This window comes from Marmota marmota, unplaced genomic scaffold (assembly GCF_001458135.2).
Source record: "Marmota marmota marmota unplaced genomic scaffold, marMar, whole genome shotgun sequence".
Taxonomy (NCBI): Eukaryota; Metazoa; Chordata; class Mammalia; order Rodentia; family Sciuridae; genus Marmota; species Marmota marmota.
The window spans coordinates 5,648,942-5,668,799 of record NW_026000130.1 but is presented as its reverse complement, the minus strand read 5'-3'; the positions used below and the strand labels follow the sequence as shown (position 1 = coordinate 5,668,799).

Below are 19,858 nucleotides of genomic sequence, written 5' to 3'. Positions count from 1 at the left end.
CCCCCCCCCAAAAAAAAATAATAAAAAAGCTTTCGTTTTCCCAAATTGAAATTCTATACTCCCTAAACAGTAATTCCCAGTTGTTCCCTGTCCCAAAGCTCTGGTAATCACCTTTCTACTTTCTATCTCTATAACTTTGACTTCTCTAAGTACTTCATTTAAGTGCAATCATAGTATATTTACCTTTTTGTAACAGGCTTACTTCTCTTAGCATAATGTCTTCATGGTTCATCCATGTTAATTGTAGCATATGTCAGGATTTATTTTTCTGTTTTCTTTCTTTTTTTTTTTTTTTGGTGGTGCTGGGGATTGAACCCAGGGCCTTGTGCAATGTGAGGCAAGTGCTCTACCAACTAAGCTATACCCCCACTCCCAAAATGCCGTATAAATAAATAAACAGATAGATAAAGAATAAAGACTTTTAGGTTATTCTTCAGATTCTGCTAAAGGTCGATTTCACTGACAACTACCTAAAAAATCCAGGTGATAAAAATTCATTGTATCCACTGAGAATCTGCTGGTGCCGGGTGTACTTATTGCACAAATGGCCTTCTCAACCCCAGGAGTTGCAACTGGCTCTGCGCCGGCCAGTCGTGTCTGCTCATCTGTGTCCCATTCCAGTGTCAGTGTTCTTGTTCAGCTTTGTCCCTTGCCCAGACCCAGCACTCAACCATCCCTAGAGAGATGTGTGCTGAATGAAGAGCAGAGAGAAAGACCGCCATTTCTAGAGCGCTGCAAGAATCGCTTCGTGTCACTAGTGGCTTCAGCACCGTCCTATATAGAAGGAATCGACTTTTAGCAGAATCTGAAGAATAACCTAGAAGTCTTTATTTCTTTCTCTATTTATTTATTTATCTTGCAGTGCTGGGGACCAAAGCCGAGGCCTCGAGAATGCTAGGTAAGTGCTCGACCACTGAGCTACATTCTCAGCCCTAGAAATCATTAATTTTAATTAGGAAAAAAAGGGACTTTAAAACATTAAAACCAATATACAGTCACGCACCACATAACCGAGGTGTGGGTCAGCGGCAACTGCACACCCGAGGCAAGGCAGCAGAGCCTCGGCGGGTGGCCAACTAGTTTGGATGAGTACTGTTGGCCAGCGATGAGACTGCGTGACACTTTCCTCACAGGCGTCCCTGTCACCGGGTGGTATCTGCTTATGCACAGCTATAGTCACAACCCTAACCCATATGCAGTAAGAGGTGCAGGAGATGACAGGGACAGGAAGACGGTGGAACGTCCAGATTTACAAAATAGGTATTTTAGTCCAGTTTAGTGAAGAAATATTTAAATGTATTAGGAAGAGCCAATGTGACAGAATTGTAATGCTAATGAGGAAGATGACCGCCAGGCTTCAAAAATAATAAAAGATTGGTTCAGTAAAAATCCGAAGACCTATTTATTTACCAGGAATTCGGTCCAGATCAGGTCTCTATGGGAACTCGGCATATGATTGCTAATAACTTTCTGCAGTTCCCAAGGAAACTTAAAGGGAGAACACAGTCCTGTGACAAGAAAAATGAATATGACCAATAAATGATCAGTCACAGAAAACATCCAGACCTGTGGGAGAGGTGGGTTAAATCTGTAAAGAGCCACCACGAGCAATGCACTGTGCAGTGATAAATAAGAGCAACAGGGACAAAGCATGGAGTGGCGCTGTCAAGCAGGGCTTTATGTCACAATTAATGAACATCTGGGGGATAAAAATGAGCAAGCACGACACGAGCGGGGCTCGGGGGCCACTCCTGGAGAACCCAAGACACAGGACGAACATCGGGTTCAGGATGCAGTCTACAGCTCAATTTGTTTTCACAACATGATGGAAGGGAGAGGAAATGTGACCCTGAGACTCAGAAATATTTTACTAAACTCTGGTTTTTAATAACCATAGGAAAATAGCCAATAATTAGTTGTCATTTCCTGAGCCATGGAACCTTGAATACAATGTCATGAAAATGACTTCTCAGAGGAAGAGTATGGAAAAAATACCAGTCATAAAAATATGATCATTACTACAAGGAACTGTAGCTATTGTAGAGAGAAATCTGGGACTATGTCACACTGACACAACAGTGGGAGAAGAGGGGGGCGGGTCCGTGGTCTGAGTCCACCTGGTTTCTTCAGGTTCAGCCCCTTTCTCTGGGCACAAAAGTCCCAGGTGGCTGCGTGAAACGGAGACCTTCCCCAGACACTAGAAGGTCAGGGCCCTGCCTTTAAAAGACCAGTCAGCCAGGGGACCGTTTGGGGTTCTTTTGCAGGGTCAGCAACACACACTGTGATCACTGCCCTGCATACACACTCTGCAGAAATTCTCACAAAACACTTCCTGAAGGAGGAAGACTCATTTCTCACCACCTTTCCAGAAGCATTCAGAGACCGTCAGACTTTTGGAAGGTCCTAATTATTCCTAGTTCTTTGCTTCCCAAATATAAAAGATGTGCTCCTTTCAGGCTACTAAATTCATAAACCTTGAAATAAACTACATCAAGACCTGTAAGTTTGTTTTCAATACAACAGTTAAATTTAAATGACAATTTTAAAGTATGGGGTTGGGGATTTGGCCCGTGGCAGAGTGCTTGCCTAGCATGTGCAACGCCCTTGCTAGTCTTCTATGGAGTTGACACGGGGGAGACAAGAAACCACATATCCTGTTATGAAATACGACTTGTACCTCTTAGTATTGATCCAGAACCTTAAGTTATTTATGAATACTTTACAAGAGTACCGTGAACGGGAGCTGTGATAGGCTCTTGGATGAGAAAGGCGGGAGAGGGCGTCACACCAGGGTTCTGCACATCCACGCCGGGGGACGCCAGGCCCTTCAAGTTGCCCTTGACCACACACCTGAGCATGCAGAGCTCAGCTCCCGGTGTTGCCTTGAACCCTGAGCAGAGCCAAACACTGTAGAACTGTCTGGCAGCTGCGGGTCAAAGAACTCAGCACCATTCTTCTCTGTGCCTACAGTACCAGCAAAGTTAGTCCCAAGCAATTCTGGGATGTCCGTAGGCCTGAGGGAAGAAAGCAGGCAGGAGACCATCAGATCAGCAGTCTCTGGAAGATGGGAAGTAGCCTCATTTTAATTAGAGCTGGTTTTTACTTACAGCTGAAAGAGCTCTGACCTGAGCCCTTAAAGAAGGCCCTCTAGAAGCTGCCATTCCTGTGCTCTGTGACACCCTGGTCCTCCTCCCCATCCCTGCCCATCCCTGCCTCCAGGCCCTTTGCAGATGAGGGCCTGCGCCAACTCTGTCGCGCTCAGTTCTGTTTGACCATGAAGCAGACAGTCCTCTTTCTTTGCAGCAGGTGTCCACAGGGTGCCCCTTAGAGTACCAGAGGCCTGGGTGGCCCCAGGAAAGGCAGGCAGTGCCCTCCCTTAGTCAGCTCCCTCAAAGCAGGTGCTTCTCAGGGTGCTGTCCATAGGGGTCACTCAAGTGCGGCAAGAGACAGGAGGGAGGGGAAGAGAGGATCAGCCAGAGGGAAGAGGCCAGCAGGGGGTCTCCTGGTCACCTGGCTACTGAGCAGGTGCAACCTGGCCCCACTGTCTCCTCTCACCAGCTGTGGCCACAGCTCTTTAGACTGTGTTTTGTCCCCAAACAGGGTGGACAGGCACACAACTCCCAGTCCAGACCCTGTCTTTGGGATATAGCAGCAGGAGCCATAGAAAAATCACCCAGAGGACTGCTGGGCCCAACCAAGGACTGAAAGAGACCATCAGACGCTAACCAGTCAGGAGAGAGATCAGTGAGGAGGACCGGGGAAGACCCGGGGACAGGGAGGACAGGGCAAGCACAGGGCTCAGTGGCCCACGCCTGGCAGGCTCCTACCTTGGGCCGGTAGCCCTGCTTGGCCATGATCTTCGCCTCCTGCTGCAACAGAGCATCAGAGAGCTGCTCTGCCTGCCTGGTCTCCGCCTCTTCCTCCTCCGCCTGCTGGTCCTCTTCCCATGCCCGCAGCTGGCGCTCTGCCACCTGGGTACCAAGAACAAAATCACCAGAGAAAAGGCCCATGGGTGAGAGCCCTGGGAGAGAAAGCCTGTGGTCCTACCCCGGCTGCAGGTCAGAGCTAAGAAACAATGATGGCAAATGCCAGTAAAAGGGAATGGGACTCAGGGGATGGAAAAAGCCATCTGTGTGGTGCTATGGACCTGGTAAAAAGTTCTGGACAGGCTATGTGTGTAGGAGAATGTTCTGGGTTATACATCAGGTACCAAAGAGAGACCTGTAGTCTAGTAAGCCAGCTGCTTCCAGATGAAGACAGCACAAAGAAACAGGGATGTCACCTGGTGCCCACCAGAGATGAGGGACCTGCAGGAGTGAACCCCAGCCCACCAGGCTTCTGCTGGAACTCAACAGCCAGAGTGGGCGGGCAACAGACCAAGTCAAGGGTCTCTAGATTCTGTTCCATGGATGCAGAACCCGGGCAGGGCCTGCTGCCTCAGGCTCCTGGCAGAGATGCTACTGCCCTCAACGTCAGCCCCACCTGGGCCTCCAACTCCTGCTTCCTAGCTGACTTCAGTTCTTCACTCTCCTCTCTCTCTCGGCGGGCCGACTCTCTTGCCTCCTCGAGATTCTGAATGAGTTGCTCCCTGTGTCTGAGGGATTCCTCTTGGGCCCGTCGGTTCTGTTCAATCTTTTCTTGTATCTGTTGTTGCCTCCCCATCAGAACCTATCCTCAGGAGAGGAAGAGGAGGATTTGAATCTCATGACACCTGTCGTCCTACGAGCCTCAGACAGGCTGCAGCTGCCTCAAGGCCCAGCCTAATCCTCAGACCCCACCTTAACCCAGATGGAGGACTCAGGCCCAGCCATGGGTCCAGCCAGACCAGTGCTGGCCATGTTTGCCAGGTACAAGGGCATTTCCCACCCTCTCCTCACACCCAGATGCAGGCTTGGTGCCAGAGACATCCCAAAGAGTTTGGCTGGAGCCCGTTCCCCAGACCAGGGAAAACGAATAGAAACAGGCCCACACAACAGACGGGCTCTGAAATAAAGAAAGAAGCCACACAGGTGACCAGGGACAACCTGGTCAGCCTAAGCTTGGATTCAAATCGACTTCTCCACGCAGCAGAAACCAGAGGAGTGCTGTGTAGGAGACTGGGCCCCAGAGCAACGTCAAGTCCTGCCACAGGCCCAGGCCACAGCCGAGACTCAGTGGCCAGGAAGCCACCACACACACACACACACACACACACACACCAGCTCTACTCTCTGCAAGGACACATGAAGTGGCCACAACCAAGAGGGGAATTTAAATGGAGAAAATCAGAGCCACTGGGGAATATTTAGTACTCACAAATGAAAAATCATCAACTGCGACCCAATTTCCCAGGGATTAAAAATGTGGCATACTGGCAGGCACAAGGTGCAACCTTGCATTATTCTGAACCACTTTCAAGTGTTTTCCTCTGTGGTTAGCTTTACTCCCAGGACTATTTGCTGGGTCAATGGGAAGGAACTACTAGGCAATTAATGGAAAGTAAGAGAGACCTCTATATTTTTTATCTAGGTATTGGCATGTCCCACATCTGTACTGCTCCTGAGGGTGATGACAGCGATGAGGATGATGTGAATACTGATGTCTAGAGGGGTCAGCAATTGAGAACCAGGTAAATCCCTTCACCCCAAAAGAGATCCTAAAGTCAATGACTTGAAGAAATCAGATCCCAAATATCCTGGAGGGAGAAGTGGGAGAGCCTCTCAGTATGTCCATAATTGAAGTTCAAACAGAAGCCATCCGCCAAAAAAGGATGGCGGGCTGATGGGACGACTGGATTAAGCATCGGTTATTTTAAAAGGGCATCCTGGGGCTGGGGCTGGGGCTGGGGCTAAGGGGTAGAGCACTTGCCTAGCATGTTCGAGGCACTGGGTTCAATTCTCAGCACTGCATATAAATAAAGAAATTAAATAAAGGTCCACGACACGAACAATTAAAAAAAAAAGGGCATCCTTGAGATGGACAGCAAAGGAACCACAATGGGAAATTCCTAAAAGAAAAATTCATTGACTTAAAAAAAGAAAAATACCTTTGATGCAGGAAGAGTACCCATGATGGGTGTACCTTCCACACATGCTCTCTGGTGGGCTTCTGGTGACCCACCCAGGGAAAACACCCACAGCAGGGAGAGCCTCCCACAGGTGCTCCACGCAGCATTCCTTATCATGACTCAAAGTTAGAAAACAACAGAATGTCCACAGAGGGAAAAGGAAAGCCAACCAGGGTGCACCTCGTGACGACGCCATCAACATGACACTTACCAGATGAACTAGTAGGTGGAAACTGGAAATCAAGTAGCACAGTATTTACAAAAAAATAAATACAAAACAAAAAAACGACCTATGCAGGCAAGACGCCCTGCACAGAAACAGGAGAGTGGAAGGAGCCAAGCGGCCGTGGCTGGGGGGCGGGGGCAGGGACGCTCTGCCCCGACTTTCCAATTGTGTTTTTCTGTACTGAATTTCTAAAAAGCCTGTATGACTTTTACAATGCTTTTTAAAGCCCACTTAAAATAACCAGAGACTATTCCCAGAACGCGTGGCAGGATCATTATACGACGGCCGACTCCAGACACTGCCAGGACCAGTGGCCGGGCGAGCCCCCCGCAGCTGGGATTACCTCGGTCATCAGCCTGTCCCGCGCGCTCTGCTCCCGGGCCCACTCTGCTTCTCTCTTCTCCCACATCTCTTTGGCCTCCTCCCTGGGCAAACACAAGCGGATGACAGAGGCTTCACACCACGTACAGAGAGCACTAGTGCTGACCTGCACTGCAGCCATCTAACATGAACAAGACCATCAGGACATGGAGACGGGAGAGCACCACTGTACCCAAGCAAGCCCTGTCACCCTACATCTGGGGTCACAGCTGGCTCACCGTGTTGCAGGGAAATGACTCCCACCCACATCCACGAGTTCCTCTGGGTGAAATGGGCTGGCTGAGAAATTAAAGCTAAGAGAAATAAACAGTGAAAAAACCACAGAACACAGAAAGTAGTTTCAAAAGAGGGGACAGGGCGGGCAAGCTGACCATGATCGAGCTTCTGGACAAAGATGGAGTCCAAGCCTGCTTTATTTACATCAGGAAACATCAAAGGCCTTCCATAGAATGTTCTTCACCAAAACAGGATGAAGGTGAGCTGTCCAGTTCCTCACGGGATATGCCCATCTCAGTTCTACATGAGGAACTTTCTAGCAGAGTGAAGGAAAAGGTCAAGTGCACTGGGCCATCTATTTCTGGGGTAGAACCGCGGAACGTTCCTTCCCTGGCTTCCATGCCCTGAGAAGGTCGTCATGTATTTCACGGATGGCTTCCCACAAATGACCTCCTCTAGTATCCATGTCCCGCACACCTGCAACTCAGCTGGACGTTAGGATGCAGGAACAGGAGGGCTGCAAAGCACTCAGCACAGTGTCTGGCACCCAGGAAGTGCTCAGTGCATGCTGCATATTATTAAATTATTTCAATTTACTTGCTTAATTTTTAGGCTTCAAAGCCAGGTGTGGCAGTCCACACCTATAGCCTGAGCTACTTGGGAGGCTGAGATAAGAGGATTGCTTGAGCCCTGTAGTTTGAAGCAACACAGCACGGCCTCATCTCAAAAAGAGGTGTGTGTGCACATACATGTGTGTATGTATATGTATATGACACAGGTATAATGTCTGACGTATATCACATACAATGCATTATTTATACATACACACATACAAGACTCAGGCCCATTTTAATAGACCCAAGAAGCATTCAACATTTCCATGATCTATAACAATTCCCTTTCAGATTTCTAAGATTTAAAATGAACACATCATTACTTTAAATCCTAATAATTTCCACTTTGAATACCTCAGGGTATTGAATACCACAAGGGAATGGCCAAATTAACAGGGACTAATGCTTCAAAGAAGAAAGTGGAGGCAGGCACAATGGCACGCACACACCTGTGATCCCAGAAGTTCAGGAGGCAGAGGCAGGAGGACTGCAAGTTGGAGGCCAGCCTGGGCAACTTAACACACCCCCCTCAAAATAAAAAGTAAAGGGGCTGGGGCTGGGGCTCAGCGGTAGCGCACTTGCCTGGCATCTGTGAAGCACTGGGTTCGATTCTCAGCACCACACATAAATAAATAAAATGAAGTTCTATCAACAACCCAAATAAATAAATAGAAAGTAAGAAAGGCTGGGAGTATAGCTCCCAGCACCCTGGGTTCAATACACACTCACACACATACACACACACACACACACACCCCCAAAGGTGGCCCTTTGGTGACCTAACAGACATTTCAAGGTCCTAGAGCAGGGAGCAGGAACATGAAGCCAGGCAGCTGCCACCTCTCACCTCAACAGCATCTGCAGCTCTGCCTCCCGCGTCCTCTCGAGCTGCAGCTGCTGCTCGATGACTTGCTTCATCCAGGCCACGTCAGCCAGGGCCTGCTCCCGCCTGGCCAGGTGCATGCGCTGGGCCTCGTCCTCCTTCTCCAGGAGGGCCTGCAGGATGCGCCTGTCTGCCTCCTAGAGGAAGCAGGTGCAGCAGTGGGCGCCTGGCCAGAGCCCAGGTGCAGCACGTGAGCGCCGCTCCCACAGGGACGCGTCCCCTCCCCCATCCCTTCCGCACAAGCTGCAAAGGGAGACTCCACATTCCCAAGACGAAGAAGGGAAGATGCTGGAATGTTTCCAGAAGACATCACAGGTAACCAGGAGGGAAGGTTCAGACAGTGCGGGTGCCCTGGTCCAGCCATGCAATAGGCCATCCCCTGCCCAGGGGCACCAGGTCATTCTCGGGTCTTCTCTCTCACACTGAAGCTGCAGGGAGCAGTGTGCGCGTTTCTTTGCACATCTGTCACTGCAGTTCATGTTTGCAGAAGTGGAATTGCTGCCTAAAAGCAGAGTCCCCTCTCCACCACCTTGTGCCACCACAAGCCCTTGGACATAGGAAGAGCACAGCTCTTTAGAACATAATTTGACAGCAATTCCACTTTTAAGAATATCGAGTACAGTGACACGATCGCCAAGGCTGTGCACGCACCGCTCCTGCAGCTCCAACACAGGAGGGAAGAGCTGGAGGCGGCCCATGCCCCGCACAGGGGCAGCATGCACAGGGGTGACTCTGCGTCCCAACAAGCTGCCCTGACAGAGAAGGCCGGGAGGGTGTGGAATGCAGGGCTGACTCCCTTGCTCATGGGGGGCTCGGTAAAGAACCTAAAAGGAACCACTGAGCAGCTACAATAAAAAAGCCACGCTCAATCTAAATATACGGCTCTTTTTAAAGTTATGTATGTACTACTGAGTATGCTAAAAGAATGCAACCTCAATCGTATTCAAAAACAGCCAAAGGAAAAAAGCACCCAACTCTTTATAGGTATGTGTATCTAGACAAACAAGCACCAAATGGACATCCCAGGGGAGGGGCAGCACGGAGGAATCTTTGTGCTGTTTAGGTTTTCTTTTGTTGTTGTTGTTTTAAACAATAGTTTCACTGAAATATAATTTTTGTGGGGTTTTTTTGGTATTGAGAATTGACCAGGCATGCTTTACCACTAAGCCACATCCTCAGCACTTTTTAACTTTCCATTTTGAGACAGGGTCTCATTAAGTTGTTGTGGCCGGCCTCACACTTGTGATTCTCCTACCTCAGCCTGCTGAGCAGCTGGGATTACAGGTATGTGCCACCAAGCCCAGTCCTTGAAATATAATTTGATGTTCTGATACATATGTACATGGTAAATAATTACTACAACCGAGCTATTAACATACATAACCTCACAGTTACCTTTTCCTGTGGTGAGAACACTATTTTTTTTTTTTTAAAGAGAGAATGAGAGACAGAAAGAGAGAATTTTTTTAACATTTATTTTTTAGTTTTTTGGCGGGCACAACATCTTTGTTTGTATGTGGTGCTGAGGATCGAACCCGGGTCGCACGCATGCCAGGCGAGCGCACTACCACTTGAGCCACATCCCCAGCCCAGAACACTACTTTCTTGACAAATATTTTTTTTCTAGGTGGTGCTGAGAACTGAACATTGGATCTCATGCACGTCAAACCTATGCCCTAACCCTGCGCTGCATCCTCAGATTTCAAATCACAGCAACAGTATTCTGAGCTATAATCCCCAAACTGTTCATTTGATTCATTCTGTCACTAGAGCCAGGCATGCTGGCATATGCCCCTAATGCTCCTAATCTCCTAATCCTAAGGAGGCTGAGGCAGGAGGATCACATTTGAAACCAGACTGGGAAAGACCCTGTCTCTCAAAAAAATAATAAGGACTGGGGTTGTCACTCGGTGGCAGAGCACCGCTGGGTTCACTCCCCAGTACTGCAGGAAAAAAAAAAAAACCTAAACAAAATGGGAAGTACGTATCCTTTGACCAACATCTCCCCATTCCCCACCCCTCATTTTTTTTTTTTAATTCTTAAGAGAATGCAAGTGTCTACTGAGCAGTGGAAGATATTTTTCAAAAAAGGGTGGAAAAATGCCAAGACATCCACTCAGACTCACCAGTTCCTGTTTGATCTGCTGGGTGCGTCGGTTGAGCTGTGCGTTGTACTGATGTCTCAAAAAACGCCTATAAATGACAAACCGTGGGCTGCTTCAGTACTTTGCAAACAACAGAATGGAGAAAGACAACTGCTCACTCAGGCGACATCCTCTAGTGGATGGAGAGGATGGGTTCCAGGGACCCCAGTGTGAGTCTGTGGATGTAAGAGGCTGCCTGCCTGGACCACAGCAGGGTTCCCCACACGCACCCCAACTCTGCCTTCCGCCGGAAGGCTGCCATCTGCCTCCTCTCTTCCTCCAGCCTCTCCAGTTCCCACCGTTGCTTCAGAAGATTCTCCTGCTCCTTCTTCAGTTTGGTTGCCTGTAGTTTTAAGGGTAAAGCCAATGAGATCATGGCAACCAAATCTTCCGCGATTTGTCCTCTCCATTTTTGGCAGGAACTACACAACATGGCCTGCCCCCATGGCTCACAATCCCCTCCACCTCTGGGGTTCAGCCCCTTTCTCAGCTTAACTTGTCCACTGGTTCCATCTCAACTGAGTCACTTCCTGCAAGGGTCTTTTCTGGCCCCTTGAACTTTCTGTGCTGTCCACACTTACTGTACCTTAACAGCTGCTGCCCCACCTGACCAGCAACCACGTGACGCCAGGGGTGAGGACCTTGCTCAGGCTCTACTCTCACATCCAGAATTCGTGGTGGGCACAAAGTATCCAGTCATTAAAACATTTAGGCAAGGAAAAGGAAGAGGACAGGAGGTCAAAGGATATGGGGCCTCCCTGCATGTGAAGGGGAAGATCCAGCCCCCTCCGAGTACTCAGCACAGTATCCTCAAAAAAGACAGGCTCCGAGACTCCCGAGACCCAAGACCAGCTACCAGCGGAAAGCCATGTGCTGCCTCATCCAACTGAGTCATGTCTGCTTAGCACACGGGAAACCCACATTCTAAGACTCCCAGAGATGGCTACTGCATCTAGGAGAACAGGTGTTATCGCTGGTTGGCTAATGTTCTAGAATCTAGGCACACGACCTCAGAGCACGGAGGACCTGGATGGGAGTACATGGGAAGGGAGCACGGTCTGCGGTTGCAGTGCCCGGAATCACCCGCCCAGCCACCTGGGGACCTGTGTCCTAGGCCCGTTTCTCACTCACCTCCATCTCCTTCAGCTTCAGCTCCTCCATCTGCCGACACAGCGCCTCCGCCTGCAGCTTATCCTCCAGGTGCCTCCGCTCCTCCTCGGCTCTCAGCCGCTCCATTGCTTCCCTCCGAGCTATTTCGTATTCATTTTCATAGCGTCTGTTCTCTTGCTCTTTGGTGGCTTCCTCCTGCAAGAAGCCACATTAACCTGAGAGCCAATACTTGTGACATGCAGCCCCCTGGGTCTTTATAATATAAATGTTATCAAAACAAACTCCAGCAACAATAAATGCCCTTAAAGACACATGTGTCACTTTCCACCCATTAGCCCTGATCACCTGGCCTGCACCTCGTCACTAAGTCAATAATATAAAACAGGAAGAAAATCCAGAGACAAAGACACTCTCAACCACCACACATGTGGCTATTTCCAGAGTCACATACTACACCTGTTTTTTTTCTTCTTTCTGTGTTTCCCAAGAGTTTATCACATGCTTCTTGTGAAGGTCCAACTCAATCTGAGGATAAGAGGGGGACAATATTAATTTCCTCGTTGGCTTATGTGACACATACTACTGCTGGGAACAGTTTTTGGTACCTTCCATGCCACCCGCTGGAACATGATCATGACTTCTGTCTGAGGACTGAGTGGCTTGGTAAGGGCGCATGGGGGGCTCTGACATAGGCTGGATGCTGTCAATTAGAAAACCAAAGGACCAGGGGCTTCTAAACCAAACTCCAACATTGAAACAAAGTAACAGGAACTCTTGTCAGTGGGGCAGAGGAGGAAGCAAGCACAAACACTGAGTAGAAATACAATTTCAAAAGCCACCTCTGTTGGCCTCAAGTGCCAGACTCCCAGGCTCTGAGAGATAGCTGGATGGGGCAGACCCTGGGAGCCCACCATGAGCGTGGTCCCCAAAACTTCCTCTGCAAAGTAATAACTGTTAAAACAGGTGCTCCCTCTATCAAATGATGCAACAAGCAGGTCCAACAAGTCTGGGGTTATCAGAGATATGCGCTTAGAGAATCTTCTGGATTAGAAAAGGAATGTGACACTCTTTCATTTGAAATTACTTATACAGTTTAAATTTTCCCCCCAACACTGTAAACACTGTGATGAACTGAATGTTGTGAATAACTTTTAGTTATTGACTTAGTAGGGTGGTGGGGTCCTAACTCAACAGTATCAATGTGAGGGAAGAACTTCTAGTAGAGGTGACTGCGAGAGTCAGGCCTGAGTTCTCAGAGCAGAGTAAGTCCAGGGGCTGCAAGAGGCTGGGACATCACACTAGATGACAGACAGCCACGGAGAGGAGTCTTCCCACAGGTCAATGCTAACCACACGACACTCAAAAGCGCCCAGAAACCCCATCCCTTAGCAACCGCCAGCTTGTGAAAGTGACTACAAATGAAGTAATAGTGCCAAATGTGCTCAAACCATTAAGTTGAAGTAGATGAATATCACTCACCACTGGGATAAACTTCCTTCAGCCAGTCTCTGCTAAATGATGCCACCAAGCCTGGATGCCACCCTTTCTCCCTGTCACCAGGTCCTGCAGTTTCATCCACCTGTCTCCTGCCATCCCAGTTCAGGCCTTCAGCATCCCCCAGCTGGGCTACGCAACAGCCCCTTCAACGCCCTCCTCTGGGTATGCCCTGGTAAAGCACTCTGGGTATCCCCAGGGCCTCCAGGGGACTGTCTGGGACTGTCTGACTCTGTCTGCCTCACCAGCCTCATCTCTTGGGGACTGCCGCTTCTAGTGTGATGTCCCAGCCTCTTACAGCCCCTGGACTTACTCTGCTCTCAGAACTCAGGCCTGACTCTCGCAGTCACCTCTACTAGAAGTTCTTCCCCCACATTATACTGTCGAGTTAGGACCCCACCACCCTATTAACTCCTCTGGGATGCCTCCTCAACCCCTGAACAGTGGGGCTCCCACAACCACCTGCCCAGTTCCCTGTAGCCTGCACTGAACAAGCTGCCCACTGGCTCCCCCACTGGCCAGCAAGCTCCTTAAGGGCAAGGACCACACCCCAGCAGCAAACCATGAACGTCAATGAACACATAGTAAAACAAACAAATGAACTGCTCATCTGACCAGGTTTCCGACCCGGTGCTCTTTTTAGGAGCTGGAGATTCCCTCCCATTTCAACCCAGAACAAGACGCATGGTAAAAAAAAAAAAAAATTTTTAATCTGGCTTCATGATTTTATCTACTCAGGTAAATCAGTGGATTACCTCTCGGAGTTTCGGGTTGTTCTTTTTCCAGTGTTCATACAAAAGTTGTTCAGCAATCTGAAAACACAAAAGGGGAAGTCTGATGTCGCTTTTCCAATCCATTCATATTCTGAATGATGCACAATGGAAGTCAGCTCAGGCCAAGATGTCCTCCCGCTTATGAGATGTCACTGCACCCATCATTCAAATCCACCCGACCTGCACTTACAGCACTGGGAGCCAGGCATCCAAACAGAATGGATGGCTCTGACAAGTGACGCTTATGGTGGTGATGAAGGGGGCCAAAATCTGATGCCAGATGGGTTCTTTCTAGGGGGTCCCAAATACACAGCAGGCTATGAGCAGCCTGGGGCTCACCATTCCACAACTGCTTTGGAAGATAAAATACAGCAGTCCCAGACCTTTGTGGAACCACAAAACTGGAATTAGGAAAGAGGAATCAGCTGTCATCTTTTAAGGGGCCAAAGAGAGGAATGCTCCCTGCACAAGAATGGAGGGGGCACTCTTCCAGGCTGGCTCTGGAGGTAACTGGCATCTCATCAGACCAGAGCTCCCAGGAGTGAGTGACCCCATGTCACTACACTGACAGGTGGGGATGCTCCTACTCCTCCACAGCCTCCTAAGGGCTATGACAGTTACCAGTTTCCTCTGTTCTTCTTGGGCAGATTTCAGATTCCCATGCCGCTCCCGGATTCTTCGTTCCCGCAAGTTCATGCTCAGCCTCAGCTCTTCCAGTTCCCTGACCAGCAGGTCCTGTTCCTCCAGCATAAGCTGCCGGAGTCTGTCTCGACGCGCTTCCAGACTCTTCCTCTTCTCCTCCTTCATCTTCTCTCGCTGGTAGGCATGCATGCTGGGTAAGAAGAGGCCCATGAAACATCAATCGTGCTACAGCCCCAGGTGGCATGCTCTACTCCACCATGGAGAGGAGAGACTGAGGCAAACACAACAATGACACAGGAAGGTGCTCTAAGCCAAGGTGAAGAGAGCAGGTCACAGAACAAGATGCATATTTTGTTTTTGCAAAGAGAAAACATAATGGACGTATATACACATGTGATAGTAGTAATAGCTAATTTTTTGAGCAATTACTATGTGCCAGGTAATATACACATGGAAGTTTTACATTATTTATCACTTGAGTCCTTATGAAGTAGGTTTGGTTTGGGCCTCACTTTAATCATCACCAGCCAGGCGTGGAGGAGCACATTTGTAATCCTAGCCAAGTTGAGGCAGGAGGATCTCAAGTTTGAGGCCAGCCTGGGCAACTTAGTAAGACCCTGTCTCAAAATCACTAAATAAAATAACTGATGAGGAAACTGAGGCTTATTCATACAACAATGACACAGCCAGGCTTTCCAAGGTCTGACTCTAAATCTTATGCTTTTAATCTCCATGTTTTTATGATTATTCTATAAAATGGGCTGTGTCTGTGTATGTACTTAAACACAAAAAGGGAAAAATATGGAAGGATATGTACCAGACTGTTGACTATGTTTCTCTCTGGATTTGGGTAGAATTCCAGATTCTACCATATGTCCACTTCTATATCATTTTATCTTTTCCAGTGCAAATGTATTACCTCAATGCTGATTTTTTCCCCCAATTTCCAGCTTGAAAAATATATCACCACATGGGTCATCCATGCTGTCGGGCAAATCTCAAGAAAACATGCCATCAAACCACACTCCCCTGGCCCTTAAGGTCACATCCCCTGACCAATAAGTGCCACCCCTCACCTCCATCTACTGCACAGTTACCTCCGCAGGTAGGAAGCTTTGGAGCTCCATTCTGCCTGTTTGGAGGTATAGATGTCAGACCTCTGGAAATAATGGCTGTTCTGGTCCCACTGCTGCCGAAGCCGGGCTTCTTGCTCTCTCTGTCGCTGCCGAGTTGCCTGCTGATCCAGAAGCCTTCTACTGCACCAGTAGGAGGGCAGAGTGGGGAGCGCCATCTATGAGGAACAGCAATGGCAGGAAAATGAGCCAACTGCACAGGCTCGGTTCCAACATGCCTTAGCTCTGGTAGAGCCCAGGAAGAGCTAAGCCTGGGTGTAGCACCTGGAAGTATTTCGGGCTACTATGTGGGACCCTGAGGAAAGAGATGCATGGAGGAAATCAAGTTGCCTGGCTACAATGTTGGAGCCTGGAAAGCAAAGGGTAGTCTCTGGTCGCCATTCCTCCTGAGCCAAGAGCTGCCTCCCGTGCAGAAGGTGTGCACAGAGCTTGAACGAGAACGTCTGGGAAGCTGTGTACAGACCAGGCACCATCCTCCAGGTGCTAAGGGCACATAGTCTTCATCCGTGGGTCCAATGTGGCCCGCTGCTACCCACGTATGACCTGTGCTGAGACGGGGGCAGGTCTAACGCACTCTGTCCTCGGTCCTGTAAAGCCGCCATGGAGAAGCCTTTGCACCGAGTCACAGCTTCAGATTCCAGACCCCCAGGAAGGGCGGTTTCCCTTAACAAACCACATCCCCCTCTCAGCTTCCAACACCCACATCTAACAAAAGCAGTTACAAAGTGTCACACCCAGCGCCCCAGCAGCTGAGAGAGGACCGGCCCCCAGGCGCCCGGGGCTCGCGTCCCGATTCCCCGCCCGGGTTCCTGCGCGCGCGGCGCCGCCTGCGGAGGGTTCCTGCGGGACCCGAACTACAGCGGGCTCCCCCGGACCAGCCCAGCCTCCCGACTCACGTTCTCCTGTGCCCCAAAGTTTCCGAAGAGTCACCCGGCCCGAGCTCCCACAGGCCCCTACCAGGACGCGCCAGTTCCGAGGGTTCCCTTCCAGCCCGCGGTGCAGCAATGCCGGCCGTTTTCCGGCTCGTTGCCTGGGTAACGTTCTGGGCAACGGAACGCCACGAGGGCCAAGCCACCTCCGCGAGATCTTGGAGGCGCGAAGAAAAAGAAGACTGTGTTTTTTTCTTCTGACGCCCCCTTGTGGTGGGCGGGAGATCAGCAACAAACCTCGTTAGTCCACACAAAACCCAGCGGGGTGGTTACGTGGGTGGGATGAAGGTGAAGAAGAGCGTGCGGAAATCAAGGCGATACGATAGAAGAGGAGAATATGGCAGCGGTCCTCAAAGTCAGGTATGGTGGTGCACGCTAGTGCACCTCCCAGTGGCCAGAGAGGCTGAGACAGGAGGATCACAAGTTCAAGGCCAGCCTCAGCAGTTAGGTAGATTCCCTTGTCTCAAAATAAAAAATACAGAGGATTAGGGGTGTAGGGCAGTGGTAGAGCAGCCCTGGATTCAATCCTCAGTACTGAAAAATAGTAAGGTTGACAGGGGCCCCTAAACATGGCTGCATAGGGGGAGCTTCTAAAAGTCCACTTGCCTTTTTTTAAAAATCCAAATGCCCAGACCAAACGCGAAGCGAATCAGGTTTTCTGAGAGTGTCAGTGTTGTTCCCAGTTCCCCAGGGGTATTCAGTGTGCAGCTGGGATGAAGAACTGCCAACCTAAAAGTTACAAGTTCCTGGTAACTTTCCATGATAGTCTTAGACTGGATCAGGAGCTTTCATTCTAGTTCATTCTACTCATATGCTTCCTATGTTTTATAATTCACATGAGTTATTTTAGGTAGCAGCTATTCCATTAAAAATAATAGAAAGTAGGGCTGGGGGGGTGTAGCTCATGTTCAACTTACACCTTGCTACTTGCATGATCCTGGACAGGTCTCATCCTCTCTGTCCTCAGTTTCCTTGCCTCTGGAATAGCGTTAACAATTGTGCTGCTTTGTGGGTGGCTCTTGGGAGAGTAAATAAAGATGGAGCACTCACAGGGTCAGACCTAGGGGCCCACAATCAGGAGCCCCCCCATCCCACCTCTCTTTAGTTGATAAGGTTTCCTCCAGAGCTGACCTGCTCTGTGCTCGAGACTCCCCAAGGTGGCCCTGATCCTTGGCCAAGCTCACGGCCACTCTCACCTGTTGTATCCCCAGTGCACGAGGGAGACAGCTGCCCGCTCTGATCAGCGCAGCAAGGAACACAGCGCGTGTCTGTTGCCAGGCCCCGGGGAGCAGGGTAGGGACTTCATGTGAATGGGGTCCGGGGAGACCTGGCTTCACGTCCTGATTTTGGGTCTCTCTCTCTGGGCCTGTTTCCTCATCCACACAGTTGCCTAAAGGACAGGAAAAGCTCCCCGAAGGGAGACTCAAGGGCCCCTACCAGAGGGCGGCCATTCCCAAGCAGCCTGAGCCTAAAGGCCTCAGGTCATGGCCTCTGGGCCTCTTCTGCTGGCTGGCCATCCTCACTGACCACCCCACACAGCCTCAAGATTATACTGATGAAGCCTGAAGCTCATATATCTTGACAAGTACCTTTTCCTTCGTTTTTCGCACACATACTGGGAAATATCTTATTGTACCTATTTTAGCCTCAGCTGAGCCTCAGAGAGGTGCCATTACTTGCCTGAGAAACCCACAGCTGAAAGGTCGCTGAGTCAGGATTTGAACCCAGATCCTCTGGTTCCAGAGCCTGGGCCCTCTCCATTACCATGTCCCTTCTGTATCCCCAATGTGTGGTGCGTGACGGGCAATAAACATGTGTCAAGAATGGAAAAGTGAGTAGGTCCCCGTCTTTGCACTCTTCCCCCCGCCCTTCTCAAAAATAAAAAAGGAAATGTGATGAAAGCAAGAAAAAAGAACAGGAACGAGCATATCTTGAAGACCTACCAGGTGCAGGATGCTTTTAGACACATTACCTTGTTTAAGCCTCCCTCCTATATGGGAGGCAGGGGTTCCTGCTCCCCTTTTATAGATGAGAACACTGAGGCGCTAAGAGGTGAAGCAGCTCTCTTCAGATCACACAGCATAGACCAAGAAAGCCAAGACTAACACCCAGTCGGCGAAGCTTATGACCCCCCTCTTCAGTCTGTTTTCCCAGGAGTTTCATGAGTTTGTGTCCTGCAACCTGCAACTCTTCAAACTTCAAACTTCAACTTGAAACTCTTAAAAGAGGCCTGCAAATGTGGACCAGCTGGGTGCCATCTAAGGAGGTCAGCAATGTTCAATATTTCATGACCGGCCAATGACTACGGCCCTTAGATGGCTGCAGGAAGCTGCTCTTGGACTTGTGTGTCTGATCATCCAGCAAGGGAGGAGAAAACTGGGGAAGGAGGTAATGACATGACAGTGGCCCTCCATCAGCTGAAATGTGACAGCACGGGAGGCCACACAACAGCCTCGCTTAATTAGCAGGTGGCATTGCCAAGATGTGTTTACCTGCAGTGGGTTTTCTCAGCATTTCAACATCCACCACCCAGCTTAACTCTTCACCTTTGGGCTCTGTCCTCTCAGAAGACCGAGATGCAGACGCAACTGGGCTCAAAGATTGGCCATAGTGCTACTGGCTTTGTGTTTTGATGATGACAATATTAACCAGAATCGCGTCCTGATTCCGATAAGTGTAAATATCCTAGGAAAAAAGTATAAGACGGCACTTGCTGAAAACAGTGGCTAGGCACAGGAGCAGGAGTAGGGGTGATTTTCATTTTTATTTCTCTCTGGGTTTTTAGTTTTACAATGCTCACTGTTACTTGTATAATTTGGACTTGTTATCAATAAGATATGTAAAGTTCCATGTTACTTTTTACACTGAGATACAATTTAAATGTATTTTTAAGTTAATGAGAGCCTAATCTGTGTAAAGGTTTTCTTGCAAAACACAAAAGTACATTACTACTTTTCTACAAAAGGTTAAAAGCTTTCAGCTTTTCTTTAATTCATGTTTTAGGTGTGATATTATATTGTTAGCTAATATTCATGTGAACTTGAGCAACAATTTATGTAGGCTTTGTAAAATGATGTTTAAAAAGCAAAGATCAGTTTCAGAACTACAGTACTTAAGATTTATGAAGATCCCTGCCTTACTTGAGATAAGGCTTTGTCCCATCTCACTACATGTGAAAGTGACTATGGAAGAAGTAGGCCAGATTTCAGTACATTTAAAGTTGTGTCCAAAAGTTGGTTTTTGTCATGATTACCAGGATCTCAAACA

General features: G+C 49.1%; 1 protein-coding gene and 1 non-coding gene across 6 annotated transcripts; both read right to left on the bottom strand.

Annotated features, from left to right (window-relative positions):
* Window positions 1-279: 279 nt before the first annotated feature.
* On the bottom strand, window positions 280-16,715 carry LOC107154635 (trichoplein keratin filament binding). 5 transcript variants are annotated; one of them, XM_015500282.2, is made up of 13 exons: window positions 16,559-16,715; window positions 15,627-15,820; window positions 14,509-14,719; window positions 13,870-13,926; window positions 12,077-12,145; window positions 11,642-11,815; window positions 10,741-10,853; window positions 10,493-10,559; window positions 8,331-8,503; window positions 6,616-6,697; window positions 4,483-4,668; window positions 3,828-3,971; window positions 2,837-3,014 (listed from the first exon to the last, which is right to left on the bottom strand). In XM_015500282.2, the coding sequence occupies exons 2-13, from the start codon at window positions 15,818-15,820 to the stop codon at window positions 2,982-2,984; spliced, it is 1,503 nt and encodes a 500-aa protein (XP_015355768.1). In that variant the 5' UTR covers window positions 16,559-16,715; the 3' UTR covers window positions 2,837-2,981. The 5 variants fall into 5 exon arrangements, with proteins under 5 accessions (XP_048640975.1, XP_015355768.1, XP_048640973.1 ...); XM_048785016.1 differs by lacking the exon at window positions 16,559-16,715 and adding an exon at window positions 16,126-16,511; XM_048785017.1 differs by lacking the exon at window positions 16,559-16,715 and adding an exon at window positions 15,927-16,114.
* Trnav-cac lies at window positions 295-368 on the bottom strand. Its single transcript has one exon. It is a non-coding gene; the product is annotated as a tRNA-Val (tRNA).
* Window positions 16,716-19,858: the final 3,143 nt, after the last annotated feature.